We start from the raw sequence: 18,614 nt of genomic DNA, 5'->3' as shown, positions 1-18,614 counted from the left end.
TACAAATTATTGCGTAGTTGCCAAGTCTTCAAACATGGCAAATATGAAAAATGAAAAATAGTTTAATATGTACAGAATTTAACAATATTGTATGCATAACTTAATAATACTATCCTATAATAATAATTTTCACAATTGTGATGAAAATTGCGATAAAAATATTAAGTACATTTCCAGTATAATTATACAGCTGACAACAATGATACAATTAGACTGTGAATAGACCAGGCTTCATCTAGAAATGTAAATAAATAAGTCCCCTTTATTTAAATGTCCTTGGTATTACAAAATATATATTTTTCTTTAATAAAAGTAATATTAAATTATGAAAATAATTTTAATGCTTAAAAACTGATTTTTATGCAGAATTTAACATTTAATTATTATTTTTCAGCTAACTTTTCTAAAACTTTAAGTAATTCTGAATCCATCTCCATTCGCTCCTTGTGCCTTTTCATTTTATGTTCTTCATGTTCTTCTCCTTGCTTCAATATTTTCCCTAATAAAGTTGTTATTGTAGTTGTTTTTGATTCTGGAATGAAATTTAATTTGTACATTATTTTAGTTACAAATAAAAAAAAATTACGTAATTAACTCACTTAATGAACGTCCGCCATTAGATTCTCCCACACTATCGTTCCTTTCTGACTGTTTCGATGAAAGACCAGTGGAAGATGCAACTGCAACTGGCTGGCACCATGCCTTTTGGAAAAAATTTCCTCCATTATCTAGAAAAAGTATATTAAAATAATTATATAAAATATATCTTATTAATTAGACATTTATTTGTAATTATAGAAAATTTAATTATATCTAAAAATTAAACAGGATATTAAAAGATTTATACAAACTTCAAGAAACTGCCAACTCCTATCATTACCTGATTTGTTGTTATGATCCTTTATGGATTTATGTTTTTTTAAACTTCGTAGCTTAGAAGAACATTGCGGTCCAGTTACATTGTATCCTTTTTTTGTTAGCTCCTTGGCAATTTCTTCCCACACCTTTTTTTGGGATAATTTTCCACTATTGAGGGTTTCTTCCATGAACCTATATGTTTGCAATAGTAAAAATACACAGGATGGACTCCACCTGTATATAGAAACTGAAATATACATAAAAAGCAGGATAAATATACAGGGTGTTAGTAAATAAGTGCGACAAATTTCAGGGGGTGATTCTACATGAGAAAATAATGGTAGTTTGCTTATAAACATATGTCCGCAAATGATTCGTTTTCCGAGATACGGTGTGTCAAAGTTTTTCTTAAAAACTGACGATTTAATTTATTGCTCTGAAACGGGTCGAGATGTGCAAATGAAATTTGGTGGGTTTTAAGAGGTAGTTATTGCGCATTTTTTGACACGCAATTAAGAATTTTATGTTCATCATTGGCGCGCGTACGGGTAATAATCTCAATTTTTTTAAAGAAAAAAATGGTACGCCACTGAGATATTACAAATTAAAAATCATTTTTGAATTCCTCGTTCAATTTGTGACAAAAAATCTCTCTTGCCTTTTCTTCGTATGGGGCGCCGTTTTGATGCAAAAAAATAAAACATCTTAACGCGTATTTTTTATTTCTTTAATACATTATCAAGAACTATCTAATACAATAACATTAAACCAGAACAATAACAGAAAATAACACTAATAAAATTTTGAAAAGGCGCAAAGCTACAACAAATGTTCAAAATGACCTCCCTCAGACGTGACACAAGATTCAACTCTTCGCCTCATTGATTGTCGTATTCGCGCAAATATTCCTGGTATATTTCTTATTGTCTCACAGCCGACTATAATTCGATTCCTCAGGTCATCAACATTTTCAACGGGAGTGGAATAAACTAATGACTTAAGAAAACCCCAAATGCAAAAATCAAGAGGATTTAAATCCGGCGATCGAGCAGGCCAATGTTCCGTACCTCCCCTACCTATCCAACGATTTGGATATACTGTGTCTAAGTGATTACGTACATTAATGCTAAAATGGGCTGGTGCACCATCATGCATGTACCATAGGTGTTGTCTCAGCTGTAGAGGAATTTCTTCAAGAAGAACAGGTAACTCTTCCTGTAGGAAATTAAGATAAGATTCGCCTGTTAGTCGTTGTGGGAGGAAATATGGACCGATTAAATGATCATCAATTACCCCAAGCCATACATTTACGGAAAACTGATGCTGAAAATGAGCTTCAAAGATTCCATGGGGGTTTTCCTCAGCCCATAAGTGATTGTTATGGAAATTTCGTATACACTGTCGTCCAAAAGTAGCCTCGTCAGTAAACAAAACGGCATTTAAAAAATTAGGAATTTGAGCGATTTGATGATTAATCCATTGGCAAAAAAATAGGCGCGGAAAAAAGTCTCTAGGTAGTAGAGCTTGCACACGTTCAATATGAAACGGATACAATTGCTGTTCTTTAAGAATTTTAAATACAGTGAAGTTGCTTACATTCAATATGTTGGCAATTTTTCGAGTACTTGTTTCAGGTGACTCCGCAATTAACTCGAGAACTGCTTCTTCTAGTTGCACAGTTCGTACTTCTCGAGGGCGCCCACAGTCAACCGTTTGTTTCTTAAATGAACCATTTTCGCGCAAACGTTGATGAAGACGAGCAAATATTGTGTGATGAGGTACCCTACGTCCTGGATACAACTCAGCATACAATCGTCGAGCTTGCCGACCATTTCCATTACTTCGACCATAGACAAAATGCATGTCTGACAATTCCGCATTTGTAAAATTTTCCATTCTTTTCGATAAAAGAAAAATTAATTACTTATTAACACTAATGTTATAGCAAACTAAAAGCTTAATAAATTAATAATGACGAAACGCTAATTTGACATTTCTTAAAAATATTCGTATTTAACAGACAAATGTTGACAGTAGCCTACTAGGTAATGTATTAAAGAAATAAAAAATACGCGTTAAGATGTTTTATTTTTTTGCTTCAAAACGGCGCCCCATACGAAGAAAAGGCAAGAGAGATTTTTTGTCACAAATTGAACGAGAAATTCAAAAATGATTTTTAATTTGTAATATCTCAGTGGCGTACCATTTTTTTCTTTAAAAAAATTGAGATTATTACCCGTATGCGCGCCAATGATGAACATAACATTCTTAATTGCGTATCAAAAAATGCGCAATAACTACCTCTTAAAACCCACCAAATTTCATTTGCACATCTCGACCGGTTTCAGAGCAATAAATTAAATTGTCAGTTTTTAACAAAAACTTTGACACCCCGTATCTCGGAAAACGAATCATTTGCGGACATACGTTTATAAGCAAATTGCTATTATTTTCTCATGTATAATCACCCCCTGAAATTTGTCGCACTTATTTACTAACACCCTGTATAATTTATTATTTTTAATGTACCTTCACTTTCTTGAGTTTCAGAATTGAGATCACCTATGTCCTCAATATCAAGAGCTTCTTCATTAATAAAATTCTCGTTAGTATCATCATTATCGCAATCATAATTCTCATAATCAACATTAGTAGATGTAGAGGATTGTGGTTCCTGACTTATAACTCTTTTCAATAGCTGTGTAGCAAAAAATATGTCTACAAACAAATAAATTTTTTATGAAAGACATATATTCTCAATGAAAATAAACATTATTAAGTAAGTTAGGTTATGTTAGTGACAAATAAGGCAAAATGTATAGATGGCTGTTGAATATAAACTAAAATTAATTTTACAAAATTTATTTAACATAATTATATTTACCTGTAGCCGCACGTTGAGCATCTGCTAGAGAAACATAAGCTTCCACTAAAATATCTCTCCGAATCATACAAAGAAATTTTTCCTGTCGCCATCTTTAAGTTTTAAAAAATTGCGCCGAACGTCTCAATGTCCACTTCGACCCAATTCTTTAGATGGGTCGTTGTGAGCTTGGCGTGAGCGAAAAAAATAATAACGTCATTAGTGACGTTTTTGCCGCGACCATAACGGCCGTGGTCGTCATGTGGAACGGCTGAAGGAATATTTTTAGCGTTGTGAACGCTTAGTGGAACGCACTCCTAGTAATACATAATGAAAACATATGTGAATAAAATTAATAAAACTACCCTAACCAATCATTTGCACCTCATAATTTATTCTCTCTTCTTGGGAATGACCTTAAAGATGATAAGTTAGGCAAAATAAAATAAACCTGTAACACAGCTTTGTTGCGTTTGACGTGAAACCTCTCATATATACATACAGGGTGTCCCAGAATAACGTGTACAACGGAAGACCACAGATTCGTAGACTCAAGATATTGATGTATTGTGATAATATCCGTTCATAACTTTTTCCTCTTTCGGGCAATAGAAACAACTATTTTTTATTTGATAGGTGATATCATTTGGAAGTTTTTGGGTCTCTTGTAGAATTTTGATTAAATGAGCAGTTTGGGAACAAAAAAATATTTTTTAAATGTCTACATTATCTTGCCACCAAGTGCTAGTACGCATCAAACACTGAAGAAATGTTGTGGAGGTAGTGGCGATTTTACCATAAGAGCTGCGGAGCTGCAGAACACATAAAATTTTATGTATTTAATCATATTAAATATCAACAAAATATTTAAAGAATCCAAACGTACTCGCGCTAAAATAAATCTAGGAGCTTATATTATTATTTATTACGACGCGAGCTACGCTCCTTAATATATGCAATCTCTTATGCAAAATGTGTGCACAGCGAACAGTTAGATGCGTCCTTTGTTTTTATTGGCTAATCAGGCACGTGACCCAGTACACTTTTATATGGGCATATGTGGCTGCAACAACGACAGCCACTGCTGCAGTAAATGCAGTAATATTTCGTACGTACATGTAATTTGTTTGTAGGAATGGGACGCCTCATTATTTAGATCAATGGAAATTGCTAATTCTAAAGAGAGAGACATCGCAATAGATAGGCAACAAATTTGTCCTGATGGTACTCCTGGAGTAAACGTTCCTATGGAACAAACTACAATGCCTTGGAACTACTGGAATGGCAGCAATTATTGGAAAAAAATACAGGAGAGCTATTGTATGTTGGAATTAGAAATAAATTTTGTTCAGTTTGTGCCAGAGCTCACAACAAAAATGAAACGCCAAAAAATCATGTATGTTTTAAAAATTGGAAGGGCTCAGCACCTGCCATGGAGTCTGATATAATAGTGGATGGCTTCAATTGTAGTGAGAATTTCAACCTCCGTTACCTGAAATTTGTAGGGGATGGCTATTCTAATGTTTTTGCCAAGATTTAGCAGTGCGTGACATATGGAAGAGATGTAAAGAAAATAGAATGCACAAACCATTGTCTAAAGAATTATGGTAAACGACTTAGAAAAACTAAGGCTGACACACAAATAAATTTAGAAGGTAGAAAACTTTTAACTATAAAAAAATTGAATCTCCTTGTTAAAAGAGCCAATATATAAGAATGCTAAGAGGGATAATAGTGATATAAATTTGCTACGGGAAGACTTGAGAAATGGTTTACATCATGTTTTTGGAGATCATTCTAATTGTCGGCAGGAAATATGTAACACTCCGGGAAAAAATAAAGAAAGTTTATTACCTGACTTGAAGCGGACAATGATGTATAATCATCTTAGAAGTAAGAGAAAATATGTATATTTATATTGTGGCGTATTGATAGATGCGCACATGCGCCGATATGTATATAAATACGAGGCAAGCTGGGTGACAGCTCTCTCTCGGTATGTACCCTGACGAACGTAACGCGCAATAAAAGGTTAACCAAGTATACAGAGTTTCTCTTAATCCTGCTATTGCTTGAGCTGGCTAAACGTGGCCCCAAAACGTTATAATTGGCGACGAGGATATTGGTAACGCGGCCGGAGTGTGGAGAACGTCCCTGGAACGGACTTTTCCAAGACTTGTAGTGACCACGTGCGTGAGTGCGGCGTGCAAGTAACGGGTAAAAATGGCGTTGATCGGACAAGTAACGGAGTTCAATTTGTCGAGCGACGACTGGACAATTTATAGTGAACGATTAACACAGTATTTTTGTGCCAACAAAATACTTGAAGAGAAAATCAAAGTCGCGACGCTGTTAAGTGTAATAGGTACTAGTACGTACAAACTAGTGCGAGACCTTTGTTACCCCGCGCAGCCAGCAGAAAAAACATACCAGCAACTAACGGACATATTAAAGGATCAGTTGGGACCACGAAAATCCATATGGAGGGAAAGAATCAGGTTTTTCCAGCTTCAACAGGTGGAAAGCGAGTCAGTAAGCGAGTTCTGTGCAAGAATAAGGGGACAAGCAGCCAACTGTCAATTCGATGCAGAATTGGAGGGACACCTGAAGAACAAGTTTGTAACAGGCTTAGTATCAAAGGCAATTCAGGACCGTCTTTGTGAGGAGCCCGTGTCGAAGACCATCAAGGATCTGGTGCAAATTGCGCTGCAGAAGGAAGCAGTGGTAGAAGACAGCGCTCAGGTGCACGTGCTCAAGAATTCAAAGTTCCCGCGATGGAAGACCGGATGTAGGAAGGAATCGTCCAGCGCCGGAAGGTCAACCGAAGGGGGAGGAGCCAGGCCGACGCAGACGTCCACGACAAGTCAGAGGACAAGATGGCGGAGTAGGGTTCAAAACAATGACAAACGGCAGGATGAGCCCAGTGGAAATTTGTGTAAGAGGTGCAATAAGAAACATGAGGGACAATGTAAGTACCTGAACTATTATTGTAACAAGTGTGGAAAAAAAGGCCATTTAAAAGCGGCATGTCGAGAGCAGCAGCATTTGAATTATATGAACATATTAACAGTGCAAAATATAATCAATAGGCAAAATCCGTTTGCAGTTAATGTAACAATAGACAGTAAAATTTTTTGTATGGACTTAGATAGTGGGGCTTCTGTCAGTTGCATAAGTGAAAAGACTTATTTCAGAAACTTTGCAAGCAATTATAGGTTATCAAAAGATGCCCTTGTATTGAAGGGATATAACGGTCTAGAATTTCAACCCAGGGGTTATATAGTGGCTAATGTAACATATAATAACATAACAAAGAAGGTTAAATTTTATGTAGTGCACTCAGGTACCGTTAGTATCTTGGGAAGAGATTTCATGAAAAATTTTAAGATACAATTGAGCATGGTCAATACGGTAGTTAAGGGTGATGTAATGAATGGATTAGTTAGTAAATACAGCGACGTATTTAGTGAAAAGCTAGGATGTTTTAAACTAAGTAAAGTCTCATTACAGCTGAAGCCTGGGGCTCGACCTGTCTTCTGCAAGCCAAGGAACGTGCCAATAGCATTTAAGAAGCCTCTGGAGGAGGAGCTGAGGAAATTGGAAGCCGAAGGAGTGATATCGCCGGTCGAAAGCAGCCCGCACGGAACACCGTTGGTAGTTGTTCTCAAAACTGATGGCAAAATCAGGGTGTGTGGAGATTATAAATCGACAGTGAATCGATACTTGGAAGAGGTTAGGTACCCTTTGCCTAAAATCGATGAGATATTCTCAAAGCTTCATCAAGGTAAAAAATTTTCTAAAATTGATTTATCTCAGGCATATAACCAGTTCGAATTAGATGACGATGCGAAGCAGTTGCTCACTTGGAGCACGCATAAGGGTTTATATAAAGTTAATAGAATGCCTTACGGTATTAGTCCAGCTTCTGCCATATTCCAAAGACATTTAGAGCAATTATTTCAAGGTATGGAGAATGTAAGCAATTTCATTGACGACATCTTAGTTACAGGAAAAGATGACGAGGAGCACATTAGGATGCTAGATAATGTATTGAGGAAATTGCAGGACGCGGGGCTGACTGTAAAAGCGGACAAATGCAAGTTTTTCCAGGATGAACTGGAGTACCTGGGACATAAAATAACAAAGGAAGGTATAAAGAAGACTGAGGATAAAGTGGAGGCGATCGTAGCGGCACCGACACCCACTAACGTCAGTGAAACCCGAAGCTTCATAGGAATGGTCAACTACTATAGCAAGTTTATTCCAGATTTGGCCACGAAGCTAAAGCCCATATACAATTTGCTGAAGAAGGATAGTAAATTTCGGTGGAATAAAGAATGCAGCCAAGTGTTTGAGGAAGTAAAGCACCTCATTGCAGAGGACATGATTCTGGTGCATTTTGATCCCGATAAGCCCATAATCGTCACCACAGATGCAAGTAATTACGGTATTTCAGCAACCTTAAGCCATTTAGTTAAAGGAGAAGAGAAGCCCGTAGCATGTGTCTCGAGAACGTTGAGCCCTAGTGAAGAGGCGTACTCAACAATACACAAGGAGGCACTGGCTATCTATTTTGGGGTAAGAAAATTCCAGCAATATTTAATCGGTCATAAGTTTACGTTAAAATGCGACCATAAGCCATTATTGGCTATTTTTGGCGAGTACAATCAGATCCCTATAATGCATGCAAATCGATTGCAAAGATGGGCTATCTATTTGGCAAATTTCAATTATACAATACAGTACATTAAGGGTTGTAATAATCACCTGGCAGATTATCTGTCAAGGGCGCCGTTGAGGATTAAAACCGTAGACAAAGACTACGAGGGCAAAGAAAATTATTTTAATTATGTTCACAGCTATGAAGGATGGCCAGTCGACAGTAAGACGGTGACAGAAGAGAGTAGGCAGGACAAGGTGCTGAGGAAGGTCCGGGAAAAAGTACAGGGTAACTGGACCAAGCTAGATGAAGAAGAGCTCAGACCGTACTTCGTCAGGAAAGACGAGATAGTTGTCGAAGGAGATATGCTAGTATGGGGACATAGGGTCATCATTCCAAGCCGATTAAGAAGGAGGATGTTGGACGAACTTCACGCCTCGCACTTGGGCATCGCGAAAGCCAAGGCGACAGCCAGAAGTTATATGTGGTGGCCGAAGATGGACGAAGACATTGCGGCCACGGTAAAAGCCTGCATGCCGTGTCTCCACCAAAGAGCAGACCCTCCTAAAGCCGAACTCACGCCCTGGCAAGTGGAAACGGAACCATGGTCAAGAGTGCATGCGGATCACCTAGGGCCTCTTCAGGGGAAGTACTTCTTAATAATGGTTGATGCGTACAGCAAGTTTCCTGAAGTCTACCCAGTGAGGGCACTAGCAAGTGAGGTAACGGAAGAAAAATTCCGAGACGCTTTTTCCAGGTTTGGACTGCCTCGAACGCTTGTCACAGACAACGGCAAGAGCTTCACGGCAGCAAACATGAAAAGATTTTATGAACGGAACGGAATTAAACATATTACCACGCCAGTGGCAAACCCCCAATCAAACGGTCAAGCCGAAAATATGGTGAAAACTTTTAAAAATAAAATCAAGGCAGCCCTATTAGACGAAAGAAATAAAAATGTTGAAATGTCTGTTTTAATTTCCAGATTCTTGCTAAATTACAGGACCAGCATTCATGAGACGACGAAGGAAACCCCATCGAAATTGTTAATGGGGAGGAATCTGCGAAACAGGTTAGACTTCTTGCAGGAACCGAGACTCCAAAGAAACGAGGCGGTCTCAGTAAACATGCGAAGGGCTCAAGAAAAGCAACGGAAGCACTATAGCCAGAGTAAAAGACGACAATTTAAGGTGGGAGAAGCCGTGATGGTGAGAGACTACCGGAAAGTGAACACGAGACAGTGGACAGAAGCTCAGGTTGAAAGAGTACTAGGGAGATCCACGTTCTTATGTAGGCTGAGAACGGGCGAAGCATGGAAGCGGCACTCAAACCAGATCATAAATATCGGAAAGCTACAGACAGGTCGAGAACCCAATGAGGCAGGCACAGCGAAACCGTGCGACAGCTCAAGTAAGATAAACGATAGCCATAGACAGAAGACCGTAAGTAATAGTTATGTAAATAAAGACAATGTATGCACTGGAGACAATATAGACAATAATGTGAAAGAGACTGACTGTGTTTTGGACGAAATAGTGTTATTGACTGAAAATGACCCTAAAAAGTGTGACAAAAGTGGAAGTGATGCCACTGACTTAAGCGGTTTTGAACGGGAAACTAACACTAATAAAAATTGCAGTAAGAACACCGACCAGGGCATCGCAGCCGAGCAAGCAGAGCAGATGAGCCAGCGATGCGACGAGGAAGAAAGAGTACCAGGGAAGACGACCGAACAACAAACCGGGGAGAAGACGGCCCGGGAACAACCGATAAGGGGGACGGACCAACAGCCCGAGAGGGAGAGGACGCTCCGAAGTCGACCAGAGAGAGTGAGGAAGAAACCACAAAGGTTTAATGATTTCATAACATAGAGGAATATAATGTTAAAAGTAGACTTTTTATAGTAACGCTAGCACCCCTCAATAAATAAGTAGTTGAGCTTAACTCAAATAGAAAATATAAAAGGAAATTGGTCACAGACCTAGATTTTATTAGATTACTGTATCCACAAGTGATAGGGAATATTTTAAACTAATGTATTGTAATTGTAAGTGTTTGTACCTAGGATTTTAAAGTGTTAAGTAGGTAAAAGGGTCTTTGGCAACTAAAAATGGGGGTGTGGCGTATTGATAGATGCGCACATGCGCCGATATGTATATAAATACGAGGCAAGCTGGGTGACAGCTCTCTCTCGGTATGTACCCTGACGAACGTAACGCGCAATAAAAGGTTAACCAAGTATACAGAGTTTCTCTTAATCCTGCTATTGCTTGAGCTGGCTAAACGTGGCCCCAAAACGTTATAGATATGTTTTCAATAAAGTGTTTAGTTGCACTGGACACTAGAATTTGTCACATTTTTATTAATTTTTAGGTGATTTGGATGTTCTAGTAGGAAAGGCTCATTTGTTAATCGAAAATGAAAACAATAACAGAGCTGAACGATTGATGAATATTGTAGCTCGATTCAACGCTGGTAAGAGGTTAAATTTTATACAGCGTGGTTCCTATGAAAGGCGAGTTTGTTTGACAGCGCTGAGACACAATAAAAACTTCAGTTGGCATTATAGTCCATATAAAGGAGTGACAGGTAGTAGTCCAGGAAAATATTTAAAAAAATAAATTGATGATAAAATAAATATTCAAGCAACGAAATGTAGAAAACGTTTGTTTTTCGATGATAATAAAGAAAAACCAAATAAGAAAACCAAAATTGTTCACAATACACAAAATACGGACTATGGACCAAATGTTGAAGAGGTTGATGATGAACCAATGGTTATAAATGAAGTTGAAGAAGTGATCAACAGGTTAAATGTAATAATCTTAATTTTTTATGAAAATATGCATAACTCTCCATATCTGTATATGTATATAATTCCAGGTAACTGAAGAAAGTAGGTGTGAAATTGAACATAAAACAATAGGTCAATTTGGAAATGAATTTTTTGAGCTGGAGAGAAGACAGAGATTGACTGCCTCTATGTTTGGCCGCATAATTAAAAGAAAGCCGCACACTCCCTGCCACAATTTAGTTAAAGCTTGTCTTAAACCTATCAACTTCTGGTCAGAAGCTACAGAATTTGGTATTGCAAAAGAAAAGGTAGCATTGGCAATATTTGAAAATAAAACGAATTTAAAAGTTATAAATTCAGGTTTGTGGGTAGATACAAATTATGGATTTTTGGGAGCTTCTCCAGATGGTAAATCTACTTTTGTTCATTGCTTTTACAAATTACTATGGAAAGTAAGCAAACTGTTTATTATAGCTAACTATAAATAACTGTTTTAGGTGTACTAGAATCTGAAAATGCATTAGTAGAAATAAAATGCTTGTTTTCTGCGTCGAAATTAACACTACCTACATATACATGGGAAGAAATTATAAAATCATTAAAAAATAAAATTTGTTTGGAAATAAAGGACGGAAAGATACAGTTAAAAAAAATCACATATATTATTACCAGGTGAGTAAAAATAATATGCTTAGTCATACACGCCATGCTTTATTTCTATCATTTTTATTAGATATATCCATTGTTACTTAGTAAAATGTAAAAAAACAGATTATTTAAGCATGTATGTAGCTATATCATATTCCATCATTTCTTTTAAAATTTTATCATTGCAAAAATCAAATGAAAAGCAAAACAATTTTTTTATAAATACAAGGATCAGGATAATTGGTGACGATGACAGTTTTCTAAAACATTGTGACAAAAATATTAACTTAAATACCGGTACCTAGATGAAAACTTAATGCTAATTTTATAAGAACTGTTTCCCTCAGCATTCCATTTTTAAAAGTAATATTGAATATTTCTATTGTTGCAGATACAGGGGCAATTGAATGTTGCCAACAAAGAAAAATGCTATTTTATATAAAGATGAGCATTTTTGGAAGAATATGGTTCCAAAACTAATTCAATTTTTTTCAAGAGTGTATTGCTCCTGAAATTGTAACGAATTGTATAGGTCAAGGTACAAGGTGCAAAGATCTACCTTTTATTAAAGAAGCCGTAGTGGCTTTTGAAGAAAAGAAGAAAAAGAATAAAACTAATAACTAATAATACTAATACTGTATGAAAATAATACACTCATGGACGAAATTATCGAATATTTTTTATTATCTTTATTACTAGAAAATATTTTTAAATTATCGCAGTAAACTTGTATATGTATTAAAATTATTCATCTAGTAAGCGGATATGATCATTTGTTTAAAAATACATCTACAGAAGAGTTGGAGAGCGGTACGTCAGCTGCAATCTCATACATAACGTTAGTTGGCGGCATAATGCTCTGGCGAAGCATTAGTTGGGAGGGACGCTTCCAACCTCGTAGAACTGATTGGATGATTGACTGCTGAGAGGTATATCAAAAATATCCTTCAAGATCATGTTTTACCATATATTGACCATATTGGATATGAAATAAGATTATCGTGCATTAATATCCACGATAACGCTCAGCCACATGCTGCTGGCATTGTGTCTAATTAGTCCATACCTACTTAAACCCAATAGAGCACATGTGGGATGAGCTAAAACGCCAAATGCGAAGAAGAAATCCCGCTCCAAGTACAATAAAGATTTTTTCAGGAAGAAATTATAAACATTTTTAATTAAATATTCGATAATTTTGTCCATGAGTGTAGTTATTTATTAAACATAAATTCATAACTAGTGAAAAATTAAATTGGATTTTTTTTTAATACTGATTGACATTTAAAATGTAATGAAATAATTATTTTGACCATTTTTTATTCCTATGTTAATGTACTCTTATTCAGCAGTAATTATATGTATATCAGTAGTTTTATTAGCTATAATGATTGTTCTTATGAAAATAGTAGACACGCTGTCAGTATGCACTGCTTTAAAAAATAGAACATTTCTCCTAAACCGTCGATTTTACCGAATCCAAACAGGAGTATATTTTTGTCAGCAAATCGTTTGTGAAACATACTTTTAATATTTGCAGATCGTGATCGTTATCCATGTTTGGCTTATTATCCACCGGGCCTAGTCCGACTGGGGAGGGGGGCTAATCTCATCTACACCCTGTATGTATATCTTTGTTGTTGATTATTTGAATAATTTCAATCTTCAGCTGCCATTGAAGAATAGGTACACAAAAAAATTTTTTCTTATTTTCAAAGAAATATAAATTTGTTTTTTTTTAGATACATATATGTTTTAGACAAATATAATAATATTAAAAACATTTTTTTTTTCAATGCAGTGTTATATTTTATACAAAAAGCGCTTTTTGCTCCAGAAAATAATTTTTCTTACGTTTCATAAACTGCATAAAAAGTTTACAAGATTGTTAAAATTATTGTAACAATGTATAGGTACTCGACGGCCAAAATTATAGATAGTGATTCATCGCTAGCTCTTGGACTAGTAAGGGGGATGGAGCGTGCCGGGAACGAAAATCCATTGGCGTGTCTGCGTAAAAGGCAACAAGATATAGAAAATATTGAAAAAACATAATAAAACATAACATCTAATATTTTTACGGTTTGCTATAACCGGCACTTTGATCAATTTTAATTATTACAGCATTTTAAAACGTCCCAGTTGTGTTTTTTTAATTTATAAATTTTTTATAGCCATGGAATTAGACCCCTCGTCTACGCTTATGCTATGACGTTTCTCAGGTCGGGCAAATCAAGTCCGTTTACACCTACTAAAAAAGCATTTCCCTATTCCCTACCAAGTGCAAAAGACAGAGATAAAATATAGATCGACGTTCAGTGTAACTCAGTCTATACACAATTATAGATTCTACCGATGTGCATGGCGAGCGGCACAAAGATAAATAATATTGAACCTTATAGAAATCATTTTATATTTTATACGCATTATGGTAATAGTGTTTTTATATTATGTATTAGTCACTCTTTATAATTTCGGCCGCCGAGTATAGTTATGAAACTTTCGATTTCATAATTATGATCCACACAAAAAAATGGAGTGGACTGATTCAACATAGGTATGAGATGTGCCGATGCACAAGGAGATATTGTGTACCAAATGTAGTTTGTCTTAATTTAATCAATAGTTTTATTAAAATTTTTAACAACCTCGAAAATGAATGAGTTTTGGACATTTGTTTAGAGAAATTTTTTTTCAGAGGTCCTTTATCACCCTTATAGTTTGTTCCACATATTATAAAACACCCTATACGTATATTACCAAAGTGTAAACCGCCAAAACCATCATCCTTGATTGAGGTATTAAGGTATATTCACATCAAACACTTGGCATTGTCGGGTGATACCTGTGTTTCTTTCTAGTGTGTGTATTAAAAAAAGCACCCTGACATCGTCCGACAACGCCGACCGTTTCATGTGAACACGCCCTTACTTAGGCAATGCTATCATCAATTACTGCGAAAACAAAACAGGTTCCTGCAAAGCGGCATCGGTACAGCCATCTGTGACAGAACGTCCAAAATGCCCTGTATGCATATGTAGGTATATACGCTTGGGTGCACATCGCGGCTGATAAACATGGCTGACAATTAATAATTTTACAAAAATCTGTTCATTGTCATTATTAGTACGCATTTCAATCCAATTTTCAGGAAACCCTTTACTGAAGACTATATGCAGGAAATGACAAATTTTAGTCACGATCTGTGACATGAATTATTCATTTGTTATTGAACTTCAATTGTTTATAACTTTAATAATACAAGGTATTTTGCAATAAAAAATATGTCAAGTCCTAGCCCAATATTCTATCTACATACGTATTACTAAATGCTTTTAATAAAATATACGGTTTTTGAAGTGAACAGATTTTGGTAAAGGTCTATTTTCCATATATCTTTTCATGCCCCTCTTACAACTGCCTGAACACTCGATAGGAAAATGTCCTCGAATCTCGACAAGCAACATTTTTGTGTGTCCAAAGAAACGTAAATAACTAACGCGGGAACATCATATTATGCGGAAGCAGAAGCATTCACGTTACATTTGTAATAAAAATTTCTTTTTACATATTTGGAATTCTAATAGTAATTAATAATAAATACACATGGAATATTAATAAGTACTAAGTTTAGAAATTATTTTAAATATGCTTTGTAAATATTTTAGGTTTATTAAACGCTTTGAACTAATAATCTAAATTAATTAACCAGAATTGTAATTATTTATATTTAGGTATTTTAAAATGCGATTAGAAAAGAAAGAATTATTAAAATAAAAGCACATACATAATACTGTACATAAAAAAACATTTACCGAACACAAGTTATTCCATAATATTTAAAGCCATTTTGTCCTTCAATTGTATTCCGTATAAACCGTAATAAAAATATTTCATAATAGACGTCTATTTTATTCCCACGTATTCCGTTTATTTCGGGATATACAATTATTTTCCACGTTATTTCGTCGTATTCCGTGATATTCTGGATTATTTCAAAATATTCCCGACTTATTCCCATCAAAACGTACACTGATTTCGGCTAGTCGATTTGGACATGTTACATGGCGTAACTTTTTAACTATACCGTTTATTGAATTAATTTATATGTAATAATCGGAAAATTCTGCATAAGACTATACTCCGCGGTCGAAATTATAGAGAGTGACTCATCGCTAGCTTTTGGACTAGTAAGGGGGATGAAACATGCCGAGAACGAAAATCCATTGGCGTGTCTGCGTAAAAGGCAACAAGATATAGAAAATATTGAAAAAAGTTGATAAAACATAACATCTAATATTTTTTTACGGTTTGCTATAACCGGCACTTTGATCCATTTTAATTATAACAGCATTTTAAAACGTCCCAGTTGTGTTTTTTTAATTTATAAATTTATTATAGCCATGGAATTAGACCCCTCGTCTACGCTTATGCTATGACGTTTCTCAGGACGGGTAAATCAAGTCCATTTACACCCACTAAAAAAGCATTTCCCTATTCCCTACCAAGTGCAAAAGACTGAGATAGAATATATATCGACGTTCAGTGTAACTCAGTCTATAGACGATTACAGATTCTATCGATGTGCGTAGCGAGTGGCACAAAGATAAATAATATTAAACCGTATAAAAATCATTTTATATTTTATACGCATTATGGTAACAGTATTTTTATAATATGTCTGAGTCCCTCTCTATAATTTCGACCGCGGAGTATAGATTTTTATATTTTATTTAAAAAATGAAATAAGGTGGACACGATAATTCGAGCATCTTGTATTACTGGGAATATTGTATAATTGGGGAAAGGAATATTGTTCTTTAATTTGTAAGGTAGGTACTTACCTTAAAAATCGCACTTCTACTAATAATTAATAATAGTATAAAAAATTGTTAAAATGCAAATCACACAAGAAAAACAAATTATGAGAGACAACTTCAGAAAATATAACCCATGCATTAATAAATCTCTTGCGGGCAGTCGGTGCGGGGGGGTACGCCTATACTTATACACGGAAGTCTCGGTGCAGTACCAACCTTACATAAATTAATTTGAGCTAAGTATGTTATTTATGAATTAAATTTATACAAATACTAGCTCGCATATTTTTTTCGTGTTTAATGCACGGTAATTAAGTTTTTATTTGAATAAAAATGTCTATTTGTTCATTAAGAGCTTGTAAAACTATAGGTGAAATTTGGCAACGTTGCATATCAGTGTCGCGTAGTGGTAAAAGGTGGCTCAATTGTGCTTAGCTATTAATTTAATTTATATTTAATAATTGAAAAAAAAAATAAGGTCAATTTTTGTTTCAAATTACAATTATAAAATGCATTAAGTCACGACAAATTTATTTAATATTAATTATTACTATATTTTCGACTAGAATAATTTTTATACTAATCGAGCTATTCAAATATAGTGCATCAGTCCAGGCGTTAAATATAACGTACGACGTTGCCATATTTCTTAATATTCGTCAAAACGTTATCTATTCCTTTCATTATCTTAATTTAAGTGCATATTTTTGTTTAGTAAATGTTTAGTAATATTTAATTCTTTAATTACAACTTTATTTTCCCGACCCTAACCATTTTTAAGAGCAATATTCACGCTTGATGAAGTTTTTTCCCCAACACCATAATAGCCTGTGTATAAGAGCATAATTTAACACTTTAAAAAAAACTACGTTAGCAATCGATCTGATATTTTGATACGAGACTGTTTGCATATTTATTAACAAATTTCAATTGCTTTGAAAACTTTCTTACCATTCTTTTTTCGACATCTCAACTTCTCAAAGGCAGCCAAGCGCAGAGAGTAAGTATTTGTAACATAAAAAATTGTTCTGCTGGCCGACAGCACGTGCACTTTGTATTGGTACCGCTTTGAGACAAATATGAAACGAACTACATACCTACATATAAACAATTAAAAACTGGTCATGTATTTTCCATTTTTCTTTTATTTTATATTTCCCAATAGCAATACACTTTACGTTTAAAGTCCTTAATACTTAATGAATATAATTCATGACATTAATTTGATATATCTTTAAGAAAAATAAAATATTTCTGTACATTTAAATTACTTGAAATAAAGCGAAAAAAAGAACTTATTGCCCAGATCAGTAATAAGAAATTCTTGCAATTTCATTTTCTTGGGAATAAAGTTGTTTGATCTTAAATATTTAATTTGGAAGTAGTATTAACATTCATGATATATTGGAATATTTTTGTTTTTATATGAAATAAATAGCCCGGTCAAAATAGACATTTCAACTAACGAAAATTCGGACAGAGCTAAATTTTGGTGGAGACCTTGGGTACGCCATTAGAAATAAAGTGTCAAAAGTCCCCATAGATCCCATGTGTGCTAAAAAATTTATTCGGGGTCAAAGGTCAAAATTTGAGGTTTTTTGGATTTTTTTTCGAAAACGGTAAGTTTTATCAAAAAAGTAACCCAGACAAAAATTATCTACAAAAATGGTCCTTATACTTTTTTTAAGAATCACCATTCCTGAGATGTCGCGATTTCAATAGTTGAAAGAGTCACGTTCTACATGATATGCACACATTTCCACACCACCTGTGAGGTAGTATACTTTGACGCGTTTTTTTAACGTGGTTTCCCCGGTAGGCCTACTTCACGAATTATTATGACGGAATTTTCAGGGACATTTTAACTGTATGATGATTATTGATATTGATATTGGTTATTGACTAACTGTAGTTCTGATTTCTTTTGATATTTTAATGTGATTCATACTCTTCAAAGTCGACTTCAACAGT

At 35.0% G+C, this 18,614-nt stretch overlaps 2 protein-coding genes across 5 annotated transcripts; one reads left to right on the top strand and one right to left on the bottom strand.

The window, feature by feature from the left end:
• Window positions 1-383: 383 nt before the first annotated feature.
• On the bottom strand, window positions 384-3,809 carry LOC108914641. The gene is made up of 5 exons (XM_018720490.2): window positions 3,743-3,809; window positions 3,388-3,576; window positions 881-1,105; window positions 600-728; window positions 384-532 (listed from the first exon to the last, which is right to left on the bottom strand). The coding sequence occupies exons 1-5, from the start codon at window positions 3,807-3,809 to the stop codon at window positions 384-386; spliced, it is 759 nt and encodes a 252-aa protein (XP_018576006.2).
• Window positions 3,810-5,665: 1,856 nt separating this feature from the next.
• Window positions 5,666-10,673, top strand: LOC111692244 (uncharacterized protein K02A2.6-like). Of its 4 annotated transcripts, none has more exons than XM_023456141.1 (2): window positions 5,666-9,791; window positions 10,021-10,163. In XM_023456141.1, the coding sequence occupies exons 1-2, from the start codon at window positions 5,945-5,947 to the stop codon at window positions 10,065-10,067; spliced, it is 3,894 nt and encodes a 1,297-aa protein (XP_023311909.1). In that variant the 5' UTR covers window positions 5,666-5,944; the 3' UTR covers window positions 10,068-10,163. The 4 variants fall into 4 exon arrangements, with proteins under 4 accessions (XP_023311909.1, XP_023311910.1, XP_023311908.1 ...); XM_023456142.1 differs by having other exon boundaries at window positions 5,666-9,823; window positions 10,021-10,112; XM_023456140.1 differs by having other exon boundaries at window positions 5,674-7,505; window positions 7,725-10,673.
• The last annotated feature ends 7,941 nt before the right edge of the window (window positions 10,674-18,614 follow it).

Source organism: Anoplophora glabripennis, unplaced genomic scaffold (genome assembly GCF_000390285.2).
Source record: "Anoplophora glabripennis isolate ALB-LARVAE unplaced genomic scaffold, Agla_2.0 scaffold1212, whole genome shotgun sequence".
In the NCBI taxonomy this organism is placed as follows: domain Eukaryota; kingdom Metazoa; phylum Arthropoda; class Insecta; order Coleoptera; family Cerambycidae; genus Anoplophora; species Anoplophora glabripennis.
This window is presented reverse-complemented; position numbering and strand designations above follow the sequence as displayed.

Excerpts from the sequence above, each read along its gene's own strand:
- LOC111692244 (XM_023456140.1), top strand. The coding sequence starts at position 5,945 with ATGGCGTTGATCGGACAAGTAACGGAGTTCAATTTGTCGAGCGACGAC. Across the intron at positions 7,506-7,724 it reads ATTCTCAAAGCTTCATCAAG|TTACAGGAAAAGATGACGAG; the intron begins GTAAAAAATTTT and ends ACGACATCTTAG.
- LOC108914641 (XM_018720490.2), bottom strand. The coding sequence starts at position 3,809 with ATGATTCGGAGAGATATTTTAGTGGAAGCTTATGTTTCTCTAGCAGAT. Across the intron at positions 3,577-3,742 it reads TGCTCAACGTGCGGCTACAG|ACATATTTTTTGCTACACAG; the intron begins GTAAATATAATT and ends ATTTGTTTGTAG. Across the intron at positions 1,106-3,387 it reads TGAAACTCAAGAAAGTGAAG|TTTCTATATACAGGTGGAGT; the intron begins GTACATTAAAAA and ends TGTATATTTCAG.